This window comes from Hypomesus transpacificus, chromosome 24 (genome assembly GCF_021917145.1).
Source record: "Hypomesus transpacificus isolate Combined female chromosome 24, fHypTra1, whole genome shotgun sequence".
Lineage (NCBI taxonomy): Eukaryota > Metazoa > Chordata > Actinopteri > Osmeriformes > Osmeridae > Hypomesus > Hypomesus transpacificus.
Genome location: NC_061083.1, coordinates 4,572,535 through 4,590,275, shown reverse-complemented (window position 1 = coordinate 4,590,275; position 17,741 = coordinate 4,572,535). Strand labels below are relative to the sequence as shown.

Here is a 17,741-nt window from a genome sequence, read left to right as displayed (position 1 = left end):
CAAGATTTCTTTGTAGTCAGCATTTTTGTTTTGCAGTCGTCACGATATTTCGCCTTTGTGGGTGTCGAGATAGAGGTGGATTTGGGCAAAGCACTGTCTGAAGCGCTTCAACGACAGTTTTGTGGACAGATGAGATGTCTCTTCTCACAGGTTTGTCTGACATACCTCAGTCTAACTCTAATTGGATGATCCTTTGCAAACTTTTCTTTGCAAGAGTGTGTATATTTGTAAACCGTAATACAAACGGTTAGAGACTAAAAATGAATGAAGAAAAAAGTAATGGAGAGTTTCAGCCTTTACTTAAGGACTTAAAAGAAACACAGGGAACATTTAGGGTAAGTGTGATAATATATATATTTTTAGAATGTTATTGTATCTAAATGGCCTATATTACTGAACTAGACGTGTAGAATTAAACGATAATATATGTGAGCTAATCTTAAGCCCCGTTTACAAATAATAAAAGGTAAATAGACAAAGATACGTTTTTACTTCAAGTAGTCTATACCATATCTTTGAACACTAATCACCTTATGATATTTTTCAGTTTCCTAACAAATCACTGCTACTGGCTGTATGTGCAGCTTGCATTGGAGGGTCTTTTCAGTGTGGCTATAATACTTCAATCATCAATGCCCCCACGAAGGTAAGACGTTTTTATTGGATTGTCATTTACAGACATCTGATAACGTTAGTTGTCGTCCAAGAGTCATTTGAATGCTGTGGTAGGCTATTACTGTTGCGTACACATTCTCGCCATTATAGGAATTATACACGCAGCCTTCAAGATCTCACGATCACTGCCTGAGTCACATGATTCTCCTGAGGCTTATATTCCAAAATTGTAGGTCATACCATAAAAACATGACTTGATACCCTTGGGAATATCACAAAGAGCCTTTTTAATGAATCGACCATATAATAGAAATAATTGTAGAAGCTGTGCAGGGCAACGTTATGGGTTGTTAACTTTATTAAATGCAAAGCAACTTGATCTCAGCTGTGCTGTATTCATGAGATTCCGTTTTTTGTCTGATGATGATTTCTCTCTCCAGTCTGTGCAGAATTTCATCAACCAAACCTGGCTGGAACGTTATGACAGTCAGATCTCAGAGCAAGCCCTCACTCTGCTCTGGTCCACCATCGTGTCCATTTTCACTTTAGGAGGATTTGCTGGAGCATCTATTGGTGGAGCACTAGCCATTAGATTTGGGAGGTATTAGAGATGTTTTGCTACATCATTTCCAGTAATACTCTTCCATCCCTTTCCCTTTTAAGATCTGTACGTATTGATGATCTGTGTTCCTTCCCTCTCAGAAAAGGGACACTGCTTTTCAACAACCTGTTTGCCCTGCTGGCGGCTCTGTTCATGGGCCTGAGCTTCCCCACTGGAGCGTTTGAACTCCTCATCGTTGGACGATTCCTCACAGGGCTTAATGCAGGTAAACATCCCACCCTGAACTCCCTTTTTTTAGATAGTGAGAGATAAAATATGAAAGTCACCTTTGATAGATTGTTACCTGATTGGCAGGTGTTGGCATATCCACTCAGCCTCTCTACCTGGGGGAAATAGCCCCTAGGGCACTCCGGGGTGCCATGGCGATGGGGACCTCCATATTCATCACTGGGGGGATTCTTACTGGACAGGTGATTGGTCTAAAGTAAGTTATGACCCATCCTTGACTTTACATCTGAGTACTTGAAACGCATGGTCTGTAATCAGCATTCTATACTGTGCTACATCTGTGAAACCTATACATTCTATGCTGTGCTACATCTGTGAAACCTATACATTCTATACTGTGCTACATCTGTGAAACCTATACATTCTATACTGTGCTACATCTGTGAAACCTATACATTCTATACTGTGCTGCATCTGTGAAACCTATACATTCTATACTGTGCTACATCTGTGAAACCTATACATTCTATACTGTGCTACATCTGTGAAACATATACATTCTATACTGTGCTACATCTGTGAAACCTATACATTCTATACTGTGCTACATCTGTGAAACCTATACATTCTATACTGTGCTGCATCTGTGAAACCTATACATTCTACACTGTGCTACATCTGTGTCTTCCAGAGAACTGCTGGGTAAAGAGGAGTACTGGCCCATCCTGCTGTCCACCACGTGTATCCCAGCATTCCTGCAGCTCCTCATTCTGCCCTGGTTCCCAGAGAGCCCTCGTTACCTGCTCATCGACAAAGGAGATGACCAAGGGTGTAAAAATGGTACGGCTTCACAGAACTGCCTCCATTTTAGACTGAGCAGACAGTTAAGCGAACAAAGAGGCAGGTCTGTTTGTGAGGTCCTCACACCTGTTAGATTCGAGTTCCACACTTCCTTAGTGTGATCGTTTTACATGCTGCATGTGATAGTACGTCAGTTACACCCGAGGTCAGGTTATAAAAGTAGAAAGAGACTTACTGGACTTACAGTTGTGGTGCACATTACCATTGAATGCAGATTCAAGACACGGAACATTATTTATCAGAAGGTTCACAGAAAGCTGGCTTCTTCTCAAAGACCATTTTTATTACTTATCGCTGAAAAATCCTTTGTTTTTGGTTTGTGTGTGATAAGCAGAACCTTTGACTTGTGAAAGACACATTGGCCATGTGATCCCTGTCTGGTGTTTCCTGTCTCTCTCTGCAGCGCTGAAACGACTGCACGGCACTGATAACTTTGACAGCGAGCTGGAGGACATGGAGAGGGAGAGGGTCAGCGCAGGGGGGGTCAAAGCCAGGAAGCCCTGGGAGCTGTTCTCAGACCGCAGCCTCCGGTGGCAGCTCCTCTCCATCATCATCATCAACTGTGCTCAGCAGCTCAACGGCATCAACGCTGTACGGTCGCCACCGACACCAACCTCCCTTTATCCAATGTCCACCTGCGCCTCATTGCATTAAGTCTTTAATTCATTTAACAATCAAAAGCCTTTTTTATGTATATGAATACATACATTATAATGCGCCCCAATACACACTGTACACATAATATGAAGATGATCTCTGAACTACATTGGATTTTTCACATTCGTTTTCTGTCTTTCCGTTGCAGATTTATTTCTATGCAGATTATGTGTTTAGGCAGGCTGGTATTTCAGAGGATAAGATACCGTATGCCGCTGTGGGGACAGGTGCCTGTGAGTGCATCACTGCCCTAACCTGTGTAAGCATCCCTATGTCTTCCCACACAGTTACAGACCCTGGATCATTGCTGTGTTGACATACAATCCCTTGGGGATTTTTAAAATAATATTATTTTCTATAACTGTACCAACACATTCTCACTCCTCACTATACCAGTTATTAGTAACTGTACCAACACATTCTCACTCCTCACTATACCAGTTATTAGTAACTGTACCAACACATTCTCACTCCTCACTATACCAGTTATTAGTAACTGTACCAACACATTCTCACTCCTCACTATACCAGTTATTAGTAACTGTACCAACACATTCTCACTCCTCACTATACCAGTTATTAGTAACTGTACCAACACATTCTCACTCCTCACTATACCAGTTATTAGTAACTGTACCAACACATTCTCACTCCTCACTATACCAGTTATTAGTAACTGTACCAACACATTCTCACTCCTCACTATACCAGTTATTAGTAACTGTACCAACACATTCTCACTCCTCACTATACCAGTTATTAGTAACTGTACCAACACATTCTCACTCCTCACTATACCAGTTATTAGTAACTGTACCAACACATTCTCACTCCTCACTATACCAGTTATTAGTAACTGTACCAACACATTCTCACTCCTCACTATACCAGTTATTAGTAACTGTACCAACACATTCTCACTCCTCACTATACCAGTTATTAGTAACTGTACCAACACATTCTCACTCCTCACTATACCAGTTATTAGTAACTGTACCAACACATTCTCACTCCTCACTATACCAGTTATTAGTAACTGTACCAACACATTCTCACTCCTCACTATACCAGTTATTAGTAACTGTACCAACACATTCTCACTCCTCACTATACCAGTTATTAGTAACTGTACCAACACATTCTCACTCCTCACTATACCAGTTATTAGTAACTGTACCAACACATTCTCACTCCTCACTATACCAGTTATTAGTAACTGTACCAACACATTCTCACTCCTCACTATACCAGTTATTAGTAACTGTACCAACACATTCTCACTCCTCACTATACCAGTTATTAGTAACTGTACCAACACATTCTCACTCCTCACTATACCAGTTATTAGTAACTGTACCAACACATTCTCACTCCTCACTATACCAGTTATTAGTAACTGTACCAACACATTCTCACTCCTCACTATACCAGTTATTAGTAACTGTACCAACACATTCTCACTCCTCACTATACCAGTTATTAGTAACTGTACCAACACATTCTCACTCCTCACTATACCAGTTATTAGTAACTGTACCAACACATTCTCACTCCTCACTATACCAGTTATTAGTAACTGTACCAACACATTCTCACTCCTCACTATACCAGTTATTAGTAACTGTACCAACACATTCTCACTCCTCACTATACCAGTTATTAGTAACTGTACCAACACATTCTCACTCCTCACTATACCAGTTATTAGTAACTGTACCAACACATTCTCACTCCTCACTATACCAGTTATTAGTAACTGTACCAACACATTCTCACTCCTCACTATACCAGTTATTAGTAACTGTACCAACACATTCTCACTCCTCACTATACCAGTTATTAGTTGTAGGTTTTTTTTCCAAGTTGATTGTCTCATTCAACAATGTTCTCAACAAAAGCCTGCATGTCTTACATGTCATGTGTTGTGTTTTTAGGGCCTGCTTATTGAATGCTTGGGAAGGAAAGTGCTCATCATTGGAGGGTACACCCTCATGTCTATCTGGTGCATTCTGTTCACTCTGACCCTCACCTTCCATGTAAGACTTTTTATTTTTATATTTAACACTCAGTACATCAAACAACTTCCATTATTTTGTATGCGATGATTTAAAGTTGTCTGGAGGGCTTCAGACCATCACTGTGCTCATCTCTGCCCCCCTAGGATGCCAGTCCATGGGTTCCTTATCTCAGCATGGCGTGTGTCTTTGCTTTCATCCTGAGCTTTGGCTTAGGGCCAGGTAACAGACCAACAACACCACTGACAGAACACATTATGCATCAGACTTGATATTGTTTACTCATGTCACGCCTTTGTCCTGAAGGCGGCGTGACAAATATCTTGTCCACTGAGTTGTTCACTCAGACTACACGCCCTGCTGCCTACATGATTGGAGGATCTGTGAACTGGCTCAGTTTCTTCCTCATAGGAATGGTTTTCCCGTTCATTGTGGTAAGTGCTTGTACGACGGTGAATTTATTTTTTATTTAAAATGCAGGAAATTGTGTCAAATGACTAAAGTATCATTTGGTACAAAGAGGTGGAGGGGTTGACCAGGCCATGTCCAGATCTGACGTGTTGACATCTCTCCGTCCACAGACTGGGCTGCAGCAGTACTGTTTCCTGGTGTTCCTGGTTGTTTGTTGTTTGGTGGCGATATACATTTTCCTGGTGGTGCCCGAGACCAAGAACAAAACGTTCTTGGAGATCCATAATGAGTTCCAGTCCAAGAAGCCTGTCAAAGCAGACAGTACTGATGGAAAGACAACACTGCTGTCGACTCCACTGTGAAATTCACCCTCTGTTCATCATTCCACATCTTCCAGTGCCGTGCATGTCATTACACAATGTATTAGAATGCTGAAATAACAGAATTTAAACCTGCCTATCCACTAGAAATATGTATTTTGGGAACATTACTCACTAAGCTTAGGACTTTGCACACACACAAAACACACACACGCATGCTATGATGTTATTAGCAAAGAACAAGTGAGTTTTGAGGGGTTGAAATGTGTTCACTACAACAAGACCTTCTAGAATACAGGTGAAACCATTGATTATATTTTAAATTAAGTATTGTAAAATTACTTTTTTGAAAAATACACATTTGGTAAACATTTTAATTGTGAAGTGTGCATTGCACAGTATTAAAGTATAATTTCCATTGTAAAAGTGTCTGGGAAAACGGCTTTATTCGATGCATTTTCATTCATATTTAATGACTCCATGCTGGGTCATTGTGAGTTTGCGACCCTACCGCCATCTAGTGGTTTAATGTGAGCATTACACGTGCAGTTATCACAGTAAACCACCGGGTGGCGATGATAAAGCGCAGCCCTATGGAACGTATTTTTAAGGGGCACCGTTTCGACAGCGCCATTGGGCTGCGCTTCAATATCGCCATCTAGTGGTTTAAAGTGTGAATCACAGGTGCTGTTCCCACAGTAAACCACCAGATGGCGATGGTAAAGCACCGCCCTATGGAACGGGTTTTCAAGGGGCACTGTTTCGACAGCGCCTTTGGGCTGCGCTTAAATACTGCCATCTAGTGGTTTATAGTGTAAATTACAGGTGCAGTTCTCACAGTGAACCATCAGGTGGCGATGATACAGCGCAGCCCTATAGAACGGATTTTTAAGGGCCCTGGAACAGATGAACTCTTCGTTCCATCGATGTTTCGGAATGTTTGGTCATGCCTAGCTTCAACTCCTCCTACAAAAAATGGCAACCCAGTAATAAGTCCATGCTTGCTTGTTGACATTCGTTTTTAACGTTTTCTCACTGTGTTTATGCAGTACAGTTCCGCTAACCATGTCGAGATTAATCGTAAAAAACCTACCGAACGGGGTAAGTAATTGGGGTAGTGACAAATTACACTAAATGCATAGTTTTGACGTACTGGTTAGACGGCTAGCTAACGTGTTATCTCAAGCCTCAGCAAAACCATTGCTACCTAACATTAGGAGAGTTTAGCTCAGTTTAATCGTTTCAGAGGTAATCTAGGATGTGAATGTATATAAACTAGAAATACTTTCTATGACGAGTGACATGTTGCAAATCATTAGCCTGTCACAGTTGGTAAAAGTATCTCCGTCTACAGATGAAGGAAGACAGGTTCCGGACCTTATTTGGAGCCTTTGGGACCCTGACAGATTGCAGCTTGAAGTTCACTCAAGATGGCAAGTTTCGCAAATTCGGCTTTGTGGGTTTCAAAACGGAGGACGATGCAAACAAGGCGTTGAAGCACTTTAACAAGAGCTTCGTGGACACGTCCAGAGTTACGGTGAGAAACTTCCTCTCTTCCTCTCAACAACCTGTCTTTCACAGGTTAGTTAGTGTGGCCCTCTCTGATGGCTCAGTGTTGCGTGTCTGTCTGACCAGGTGGAAATGTGTAAGTCGTTTGGCGACCCTACCAAGGCCAGAGCATGGAGCAAACACACCCAGAGTTCAGGCCCAGGGCCAGGCACCAAGGAGGCCAAAGAGGGAAAAAAGGTAAACAGAGAGAGGGATTGATTCAGTCGTTAATATGCACAGTTGAATCTCTCCATGTAATATTTACCCCCTATACTGGGGCACCAGTGTGTCTTTAATCTTCCTTTGTGTTCTTTTGTGCTCAGGACAAGAAGAAGAAGAAAGAAGAGAAACCCAGTGTTCTAGGAAAAGTATGTTTGTTTCCCAGAGAAAAGCATGACATGCCAGTCAGTGGTTAGAGACTGGGTAGAGGTGTAGGGGTTTTGAAGACAGTTCTGAAGCAAAACCGCAAGATCTGATTCTAGTACAGCCTGTAATAACACAAAAGACGTGTGTTGTGTCTCTGGTTGTCCATGTTTGACCCTGTCTTCTCTGTCTGCCAGCTGGAAGAGGATCAGGGCTTTAAGGAGTTTGTGTCAGTACATCAGAACCGCAGTCAGGCCCCTACCTGGGCTAACGACGTCGTGGACCAATCGGCAGCCCCCGAGGTTGGGAAGGGAACGAATCAGGAGAAGAAGAAGACCAAGAAGAAGCCTTCGTCGGATGATTACCTCAACTTTGATTCAGACCAATCAGATGATGAGGAAGAAGAAATGGAGGCGGAGGAGGAGGATGGTGATGAACAGGGTGAGTTCATTGCATGTTGACATGTTGCTGACTATAGCTGCATGTGTGGAAATGGTGCAGCTTTGAGGATTGTTGTACTGACAGTTTTTTGTACTGACAGGTGCTACTAAGGAGGCTCTGAAGTCTGGCCTGTCTGATATGGAGTACCTGCGGTCAAAGGTAGCACAGCCAGGGGGTAACGTGGAGCAAAGTGAGGAGGAGGAGGAGGATGATGAAGAGGAGGAGGAGGAGGATGAAGATGATACAGGCCCTGTGCCTACTGACAGTGCCTATGAAAGTGGAGACAGAGATGTCCTGAAGGCCAAAGCCTCGGCCCCGGCCTCAGCCCCTGCCCCGACCTCGGCCCCTGGCCCAGATAAAAACCTCAACAAAGCAGCCAGCAAGTCTGCCAAACAGGAAGTGAGGCCCTCTTTATCTTCTTACCTTGCCATCCGACATTAACCTGAACCTTCAAACTCACCCCCCGATCCCCTGAAGTCATGGGTTTCTAATTGGATTAGTCTTTAAAACTTTAACAGTGTGTGTGTGTGTGTTTCATATAGACAGAGCCCACCACAGAGTTCCAAGTAAAACTGAGAGGAGCTCCATTCAATGTCAAAGAGGTGAGTGCACAAGGGTGGGAATCAAGTCTAGTGATGTCAGCGCTCACTCTCCACATTCGAGTTCTAGTTGTTTCTGCGTTCCCCCCCCAAAAACGTCACTGTTCTTTTTGCGTGTGACACCGCCAGCAACAAGTACGGGAGTTCATGACCCCTCTGAAGCCTGTGGCCATCCGGATCGGCAAGAACGAGACGGGAAACCGGACAGGTGTGTTAGTGTGTGTGTCCTTCTCGCCTGTCAGGCTGTTACAGACGCTATTCAGCAGGGTTGTGTCAGCATGAACTGAGCGTGTGTGTCTTGTTTCAGGGTATGTCTACGTGGATCTACGCTCTGAAGAGGAGGTGGAGAAGGCCCTGAAAAAGAATAAAGATTACATGGGTGGGTGTGTGATTCAGGTGTGTGTGTACGACTGTGTCTGGGAGTGCGTATGAAGGCCTGTGTCTCACCGGTGCCATGTGTGTCTTCAGGAGGGCGTTACATCGAGGTGTTCCATGTGGGCGTGCGAGGGCAGGCCAGGATGCCCACACAGGATGGCGGCAGGGAGAAGAGCTTCACCCGGACGCTGAAGGAGGACGAGGAGGAGGAGGACGTGTCCGAGTCCGGGCGCCTCTTCATCAGGAACCTGCCTTACACCTGCACAGAGGAGGAGATCAGAGAGCTCTTCACCAAGCACGGTACCCCTCTCTCCTCCTCCGACACACACACACACACACACACAGACAGGATGACACACAAACTCTCTCTCTGACATGCTTGATGCCAGGGGCGTACGTTTGTTTTCAAATGTGGGCGGGACAGCTGTTTTAGATAACTGAGGATGCTCAGTCACTAGGCACCTGCTTGACGCTCTCCGCTCTCCCACAGGGCCCCTGGCTGACGTGGTCTTCCCCATCGACAGCCTCACCAAGAGGCCTAAGGGGTTCGCCTTTGTCACCTACATGATCCCGGAGAACGCCGTGTCGGCTCTGGCCCAGCTGGACGGACACGTGTTCCAGGTGACCTCTCTGTTCAGTGTCGCACTACCGCAATCTAGAACGTTCTGTGAAGTTTAAAGCATCTTTTCTCTCCCCCAGGGAAGGATGCTGCACCTGCTTCCCTCCATTATAAAGAAGGAAAAGGCTGACTCTACTGGTTACGGCTCGACCGCCTTCAAACGCCAGAAAGATGCCAAGGACAAAGCCGCCAGTTCCAGGTCGGTCACACACACACACACACAACTTTGTCTCCAGTTGTGAATACACAAGCTTATACACACACACACTTTGTAGTTTAGCTGCTTTTCCTTGCACTTTCTTTTTGCAGTGTTGGCATTGCTCAGTTGAAGAGGTCGTATGTCATGAGTTGACTCTCTGCACGTGGTGTGTTTTGTCTTTTCCAGCTCCCATAACTGGAACAGCTTGTTCCTAGGCACCAGCGCTGTTGCCGATGTGATCGCCGACAAATACAACACCACCAAGAGCAAAGTTCTGGACCATGTGCGTGCTGCTGTCTACACACACACACACACACACTGTACCTTTCTTTGTCTCCAGTCATGAAAACATAAAACATATGCAATTTTTTTTTGTTATAATGAAGTGAACTTGACCTTTGACCCCCCCCCCCCCCCCCCGTAGGAATCTAAAGGTAGTGTAGCTGTGAGGATGGCTCTGGGAGAAACGGAGATCGTCCAAGAGACGCGTCAGTTCCTGCTCGACAACCACGTGTGTTTAGACTCCTTCAGTCAGGTAAGTCACCAGGTCCACCAAGCCACAGCCTGTGCATGGCACCTGGACCTTCATGCTGCGTTTGTTTGCTTGCGTTTGGTGTAGGCAGCAGGATCCAGAAGCACTTGCGTGATCCTGGTGAAGAACCTGCCCAGCGGGGTGTCTGCGTCCGAGCTGGAGGGCCTGTTCTCGCCTCACGGCAGCCTGGGGAGGGTGGTGCTGCCCCCTGCTGGACTGACGGCCATCGTGGAGTTCCTGGAGCCCACGGAGGCCAAGCGGGCCTTCACCAGACTGGCCTACAGCAAGGTGAGGGAGCAGGGCTGGCATGAGATGGAAGAAAAGCCGTCTCTCTCTAACACATGGATCTCTCCTGCTGTCACTCACACACACACACACACACACTCTCTCTCTCTCTCTCTCTCTCTCTCTCACACTCACACTCTCTCACTCACACACCTTCTCTCTCTCTCTCTCTCTCTCTCTCTCTCTCACACTCACACTCTCTCACTCACACACCTTCTCTCTCTCTCTCTCACACACTCTCTCACACTCACACTCTCTCTCTCTCTCTCTCTCTCTCTCTCTCTCTCTCTCTCTCTCTCTCTCTCTCTCTCTCTCTCTCTCTCACACTCTCTCTCTCCAGTTCCAACACGTACCCCTATATTTGGAGTGGGCCCCAGGAGGAGTGTTCACAGCAGCTGCACCTGTGTCAGGTAACTACCCCCCCCCCCTCCCCCCGCCCACACACACACACCTTTTAAATGAGCCTCCCTTACATCTGCTGCTACTTCTTAGCTGGGCCCTCCTGGGTGTTTCTCATTAGGATTTCCCTCATTGCATCACATCACCAGTACCTGATACATCAACAACATTTATTTGTGTGCTTCTCAGAGCCAAAGCCCAACCCAGAGGCCCCAGCACCAGAGACGGCAGGAGAGGTGGAGAAAGAAGAGGAGGAGGAGGAGGAGGAAGAGGAAGAGGAAGAGAGTGCTCCGGGGTCCACTCTGTTCATCAAGAACCTGAACTTCAGCACAACAGAGGAAACGCTATGTGAAGTAAGGAAGTCACCAAGCTCAAAGGTCAGATTATAAAAAGCTTTTTTTGGCGTGTTGGCATAAGGTCCTTTCTTGTTCACCTCCAGACCTTCTCCAAATGTGGCAAAGTAAAGACCTGCACCATCTCCAAGAAGAAGGACAAGACTGGTACTGATCAGCTAGCGCTGTCGTCGAACGTTCATGATCACTGTGTTGGAAGCCATGATGTTTATGTGTCTTGTCTGGGTTCCTGCAGGCAAGATGTTGTCCATGGGCTACGGCTTTGTCCAGTATCTGACCCCTCAGGCTGCGCAGAAAGCCATGAAGCAGCTACAGGTACAAACACAAACACCTCCCTGGCAAGTCTTCACATGACACCCACCCTGCACCCATCCCAGAATCTAGCTTTCCTAAACTCTCCTTCCCTCCTCACCCTCCATCAGCACTCCAAGGTCGATGATCACCAGCTGGAGCTGAAAGTGTCGGAGAAAGACACAAAGTGAGTTACCGTAGCGACGTGGTCTCGTTTTTGATCTCTCTTGACGCCCGGTCCTGTTGGACTTCCTGGTCCTTTAGTGACGGGCAGCTATGTGTCCCTGTCGTCCCCAGGCCCGTGAAGACGCCTCGCAAGAAGCAGGCTGAGAAGAAACAGACGAGCTCCAAGATCCTCGTACGCAACGTCCCCTTCCAGGCCACCGTCCAGGAGATAAAAGAGCTCTTCTGGTAAGACACACACTCAACAACACATTCACTCAGACACACTCACTCACACATTTACAAAAAACAAAAAAAAGCATACATACTTAAATAAACAGATATTTATTTAAACGCTGTAATATAAAAATGTGTGAGTGTAGCTCCAGCAAAGCGATCTGTTTTATGTTTGTGTGCAGTACGTTTGGGGAGCTGAAGACCGTCCGTCTTCCTAAGAAGGCCGCCGCGTCCGGATCAGGGGCACATCGTGGCTTCGGATTCATCGACTTCCTCACCAAACAGGATGCCAAGGTCCGATACATCGGCTCAATCTGAGCCAAGATCTCCCAGCTTAATGTGAGTGAGAGTGAGGTCGCCTGGTGCTTTGCTGACGTGTCGGATGGTCCCCCCCCCCCCTCCTTGCAGAAAGCGTTTGCCGCTCTGTGCCACAGCACCCATCTGTACGGCCGCCGGCTGGTGCTGGAGTGGGCCGACGCGGAGGACACCGTGGAGACGCTGCGCAGGAAAACTGCAGAGCATTACCATGGTAACACAACATCAGCCCCCATCCCGTTGAACCCCCCCACACACAAACACACACACAAAACATTCACCAGCTACACCATTTGATATACATTATAAACTCACTTTTACTAATCTTTTCATCCCTCTCCGTTTTAGTCGCCCCAAAGAAACGGAAGCAGGCCGAGGTGATGGAGGGGATTCTGGAGACGATGGAGGGGGGACAGGTGGAGGACGACTAAACCCCCCCAGAGCCAGACCTCCACAGGTCTGCCTGCCCTGAGCGCTACTGTCCCAGGAGAACCATGTAGATCCGCTTATGGACCTGAGCAACAGACTCCAAGAACTCAGAGACTGCCTCTCTCTCAGTAACGGCCACTGGAGGACTTTCATTAGAGTTGAGAAATGAATTCCAACTTCCATCTCTAGACTCCTGTGACTAGTGAACTGAAGTGTGTTTATACAGACTGGGGGTTGTGACTTAGAGAGGGGTTATATATCGTCATTGTCATATCTGAGAAGATAGGATTACTGTGTACATTTGCTCATTTGATACAAAATAGCCTATTTATGTATACAATTGAAGATGAAACATGTCATTTTTGAATTTTGAGATATGTTTTATGATTAAATGTAATGGTCCAATGTCTGCAAAGAAACTGTGTTTGCATTCACCGCTACACACAACCATTTAATCTAGAAACTTTTAAAATCTTATTACAACCTTTGAACCCATCACGGGATTTGTGACGAAGGTGGACTTTTATTCCGAAATTATTTGAAACGTTGATCATATGACCTGCTCTTCCACACTAACTGGAACGATGGCGTTAAGGCTGCTACGTTTGTCAACAACTTTACATTTAGCTGTATTTCTACATATTTTATTTATTTCATGCTATTCGATAAAGGCTGAGATTAGTACGGTAGTTCTTGATAAAAAAACGGAACAACTGACTATTGTGGAGGGATACCGAGATGATTACGTCGCCTGGGCAAACTTTACCGACGACATTGAGCACTCAGGGTAAGAGCCAGCCAAAACATCTGACTTCACAAGAATTTGAACATTGCAACACTGGCTGCATGAGTTTGTAGTTCTATCATGTGTTTTGTCCGTGAGGAGTGGTGTCCATAACCATCAAGTCCATACCGATTCAGTCTCTTATTGCTAGGTTTGTTGATTTGTGGCCACAACAAAGTGCACTTCGATGGATCACACATGAAGCAATCATGATTTAAAAAAAGAGATGACGATTTACTTGGCAGAGTCGGTAAACCTGTCTCCCCTCCTCTCAGATGGGCCTTTCTCGAGGTAACAACTAGCGGGTGCTACAATGACAGTATCCAGGCGTACAGTGCCGGAGCCGTGGAAGCAGCTCTCACGTCCCAGGTCTGACTTACCGGCCTCCATAACCCCTCACCCTCGCAGGCTTGAAGCTTCATATGCGAAATCAGTTCAGTTCCACAAAAAAAACGTTCTGTCTCGCTGCCTGTCAGCTCATCTACAAGCACTGGATGAACACCTTGATGAACTACTGCGGGCCCTTCACGTTCCACTCCGGTTACTGCCACCGTCTGAAGAGTTACATCAGCACCAACCTACAGTGGGTGACAGATCAGATCGACAAGAACCCCAAATCGCCCTACTGGCACCAGGTTCAAATCAAACACCTACCACAGCCCTGAATAACTCTAACCCATGCCATAACCCTGTCCTCTTACAGCAGCACCTTATCCCTGTCCTCCCTCTCTACCTGTCTTCCAGGTGCGTTTGGCTCTGTTGCAGCTGAAGGGACTGGAGGATCTTTATAACGGTCAGATGTCGTTTCCCACCGGCCCTTTCTCCATCGAACCATTCGGTTTCCTGTAAGTAGCAAACAACCTGCCGTCTGATTCGCCCACATTCGTTTCCCCCATCCTTCTACGTCGAGTTGTATCCATTCCCCAAAGCGACGTACAAATAACGCACATAGAATCTACATGCCAGGCGTATATGTAAGCTTTCTAGAACCTTCTATCTCTCTCTGTTCGCCTGCCTCGCAGGCTGTTCCAGATGGGTGGGGATGTGGAGGACCTGGAGGGAGCCCTCAACAAATCCAGCCAATCACAGCCTCTGGGTTCAGGCTCCTGCTCTGCCCTCATCAAGCTGCTGCCTGGCAACAAGGACCTCATGGTGTCACACGACACATGGAATACCTACCAGTCCATGCTGCGCATCATAAAGAAATACAACTTTGCCTTTAAAACATCCCCCACAGGTACCTCACTCATTTCCCTTTAATGGTGAATTGACATCTGAAGTAGGCTCTGTTTGTTGTTCAAACTCTAGGCCTTAAAGCCCTCTGGTGTACAATGTCTCTCATAAAGCTACTGCATCTCAACGCTTTACGCTCAGGTGGCGATCCGATTCCCGGAGCAGTCCAAGCCTTCTCCTCCTATCCTGGATGCATCTTCTCTGGAGATGACTTCTACATCATCAGCAGTGGCCTGGTAAGAGCTGGGCATGAATGTCGGATTGTGTGAGAAGGATAGAGAGACTGAGGAGAGAGAGAGAGATTAGAGTCTGTATCCAGTCGTTTTGTATTGAGTTTGAGACCCATTTCTTCACAGGTTACCTTGGAAACAACCATTGGCAACAGCAATCCAGACCTCTGGAAGTTTGTTAAGCCGATAGAGTCAGTCATGGAGTGGCTGAGGAACATTGTAGCCAATCGTCTCGCTTCTTCGGGCAAGGAATGGGCCAATATTTTTACCAAGTACAACAGTGGAACGTGAGTATGACCACAGTAAGCCTTGTCTTATCATCACAGGATTGACTCTTATCTTGCTGACCTTAAGATCAGTGAGTGGTTAGAGAGTAAACTGCTCCATTGAAAGCTGCGGGGGGAGCTCAGAGGAAAGGCACCAAAGAAAGTGACCAAACATCACATGAAGTGTGTGTGTGTGTCAGTCATCTGACCGTACTATTGTTATGATGAGTAGGCATGGTTCTGGTGTCTGGAGTCAAAGGTTGGTTGGGATAGGGTTATCTCTGATTGTGTGTTTGTTTGTTTCTTCCAGGTACAACAACCAGTGGATGATTGTGGACTATAAGCACTTTACTCCTGGGAAGACTGACATCAAAGACAAGCTCTTCACTGTTCTAGAACAGATTCCGTATGTTTTCACTCGCAGCCACCACTTGCAGCCTTTCAGTATACATCCTGCTTTCCATGAACACCTTCTCACCCTCACCAGTATAACGTCTCTTGCTACTGCAGGGGGCTGGTGATTCACATGGACAAAACCCAAGAGCTGATGGAGAAGGGCTATTGGGCCAGCTACAACATTCCGTAAGTCCACAGAGCTAACGTTAGCTCTTTCTTCATCATTCATAACACGTGAGGTGTGTCTTCCTTTCAGAATTTAGGCTAAACAATTTAAACTGTTTGTTTTTGAACAGGTACTATGAGGAGGTGTTTAATGCTAGTGGCTGTCCAGAGCTGGTGAAGAAGTTCGGCCCGTGGTTCACCCTGGACCAGAACCCCAGAGCCCAGATCTTCAAACGGAACCAGACGGCAGTTACAGACTTGGACTCCATGGTCAGTCTCATGAGGTATGTCAGTCCAAGCTGCCCGCTGCAGCGTGACCTGTAAGTCTTCCTGCTCTTCTCTGCCTGCGTACATTTACATTTAGTCATTTAGCAGACACTCTTATCCAGAGCGACTTACAGTAAGTACAGGGACATTCTCCCCGAGGCAAGTAGGGTGAAGTGTCTTGCCCAAGGGCACAACGTCATTTGGCATGGTCGGGAATTGAACTGGCAACCTTCTGATTAATAGCCACCTGACCCACGAAAACACATCTGCGCGTCTCTTCTCAGGTACAACAACTTCAAGGAGGATCCGTTGTCGAGGTGCGAGGGCTGCGACCCAGCAGGTAACGGAGAGAACACCATCTCGGCCCGCTCCGACCTGAACCCTGCTAACGGGACGTACCCGTTTGGAGCCCTGAGACAGAGGCAGCACGGCGGGACAGACATGAAGGTCCGTTTCACTTCCTGTCGGCTTCTTTCACTCCTCCCTCACTTCCTGTCTGGCTTCTTTCACTCCTCCTTCATTTCCTGTCTGGCCTCTTTAACGCCTCCCTCACTTCCTGTCTGGCCTTTTTCACTCCTCCCTCACTTCCTGTCTGGCCTCTTTCAATCCTCCCTCACTTCCTGTCTGGCCTCTTTCACTCCTCCCTCACTTCCTGTCTGGCCTCTTTCACTCCTCCCTCACTTCCTGTCTGGCCTCTTTCACTCCTCCCTCACTTCCCCCTCTACCCACACACCCTCATGTCTCAGCAGGTTCCTGTTTCTCTGCTGGAAACAATATTTAAATGATTTTGCTGGTACTTAGACTGATCAGTCTCTGGTGTGCTTCTTGAATGTCTTTCAAGAATTCAAGATTAGTACAGTTCATTGAGTTGATTAGAGGTAGGGATAATGTCGGCACTGAACATTGCTTATGTGTGTCATGGGTTAGGGGGCAGACCATAGATCACTGATTGGTGTTTGTGTATAATTACTGATTGGTTGTTGTGTGTGTGTGTGTGTGTGTGTGTTCCTGTGCAGCTGACGTCATATGGAATGTTCCGTAATTATGAGTTGGTGGCAGTTAGTGGACCCACCTGGGACCAGGTTCCGGTCTTCCAGTGGAGCACCTCGCCTTACAAAGACCTGATACACATGGGTCACCCTGACACCTGGGACTTCAAACCTGTGCACGTCACCTGGAAACCATGACAACTGTTCTTCATCTTTCACATCAGCATTTTCCCTGGCCCCTCAAACCTGCACATGACCCCCCAGGCCCGATAAACCCTGTTCCTTCACTTGGTTTTCTCCTAAATTTGCATCACCTCCACATCTTGAAATCAAGTGTTTTTTGTTTCTTATGGAAAAGGATTAACAAAGGGCATAGGTTTGGGAAATGTTTTTGTAGCAATACAGAATGAGTTTTGCACAATTTTAGACTATGGAGAACCATGTGATGTAATGATATGATCAGAATTACATTTCATTGTGTCTTATCTTTAAATGTACATTCAATTAAAAGTTTCATAACATTTCTATATTTGATTTGTTCTTTTGTGTCTGTAAAATAAAATGGTCATGAATTTCACCTTGTGTGTTTTTTTTT

General features: G+C 46.1%; 3 protein-coding genes across 4 annotated transcripts; all 3 read left to right on the top strand.

The window, feature by feature from the left end:
• Nucleotides 1–37: 37 nt before the first annotated feature.
• Nucleotides 38–6,048, top strand: LOC124486591 (solute carrier family 2, facilitated glucose transporter member 11-like). 2 transcript variants are annotated; one of them, XM_047048300.1, is made up of 12 exons: nucleotides 38–150; nucleotides 548–646; nucleotides 1,056–1,216; nucleotides 1,318–1,442; nucleotides 1,532–1,661; nucleotides 2,097–2,245; nucleotides 2,670–2,857; nucleotides 3,072–3,182; nucleotides 4,858–4,959; nucleotides 5,085–5,160; nucleotides 5,245–5,372; nucleotides 5,520–6,048. In XM_047048300.1, the coding sequence occupies exons 1-12, from the start codon at nucleotides 130–132 to the stop codon at nucleotides 5,709–5,711; spliced, it is 1,482 nt and encodes a 493-aa protein (XP_046904256.1). In that variant the 5' UTR covers nucleotides 38–129; the 3' UTR covers nucleotides 5,712–6,048. The 2 variants fall into 2 exon arrangements, with proteins under 2 accessions (XP_046904256.1, XP_046904255.1); XM_047048299.1 differs by having other exon boundaries at nucleotides 69–335.
• A 592-nt stretch (nucleotides 6,049–6,640) lies between these two features.
• rbm19 (RNA binding motif protein 19) lies at nucleotides 6,641–13,221 on the top strand. The gene is made up of 24 exons (XM_047048294.1): nucleotides 6,641–6,770; nucleotides 7,024–7,206; nucleotides 7,305–7,415; nucleotides 7,541–7,585; nucleotides 7,778–8,021; nucleotides 8,122–8,420; nucleotides 8,564–8,623; nucleotides 8,750–8,828; nucleotides 8,928–8,999; nucleotides 9,089–9,295; nucleotides 9,486–9,616; nucleotides 9,695–9,813; nucleotides 10,000–10,096; nucleotides 10,238–10,348; nucleotides 10,433–10,633; nucleotides 10,971–11,040; nucleotides 11,219–11,382; nucleotides 11,469–11,529; nucleotides 11,618–11,697; nucleotides 11,805–11,860; nucleotides 11,971–12,084; nucleotides 12,255–12,366; nucleotides 12,481–12,601; nucleotides 12,736–13,221. Exons 1-24 carry the CDS (start codon nucleotides 6,735–6,737, stop codon nucleotides 12,816–12,818), a joined length of 2,856 nt encoding a protein of 951 aa, XP_046904250.1. The 5' UTR covers nucleotides 6,641–6,734; the 3' UTR covers nucleotides 12,819–13,221.
• A 149-nt stretch (nucleotides 13,222–13,370) lies between these two features.
• plbd2 (phospholipase B domain containing 2) lies at nucleotides 13,371–17,723 on the top strand. Its single transcript, XM_047048295.1, has 12 exons — nucleotides 13,371–13,603; nucleotides 13,876–13,969; nucleotides 14,077–14,235; nucleotides 14,345–14,445; nucleotides 14,623–14,837; nucleotides 14,975–15,069; nucleotides 15,190–15,350; nucleotides 15,640–15,735; nucleotides 15,840–15,911; nucleotides 16,022–16,174; nucleotides 16,442–16,604; nucleotides 17,174–17,723. Exons 1-12 carry the CDS (start codon nucleotides 13,371–13,373, stop codon nucleotides 17,342–17,344), a joined length of 1,713 nt encoding a protein of 570 aa, XP_046904251.1. The 3' UTR covers nucleotides 17,345–17,723.
• The last annotated feature ends 18 nt before the right edge of the window (nucleotides 17,724–17,741 follow it).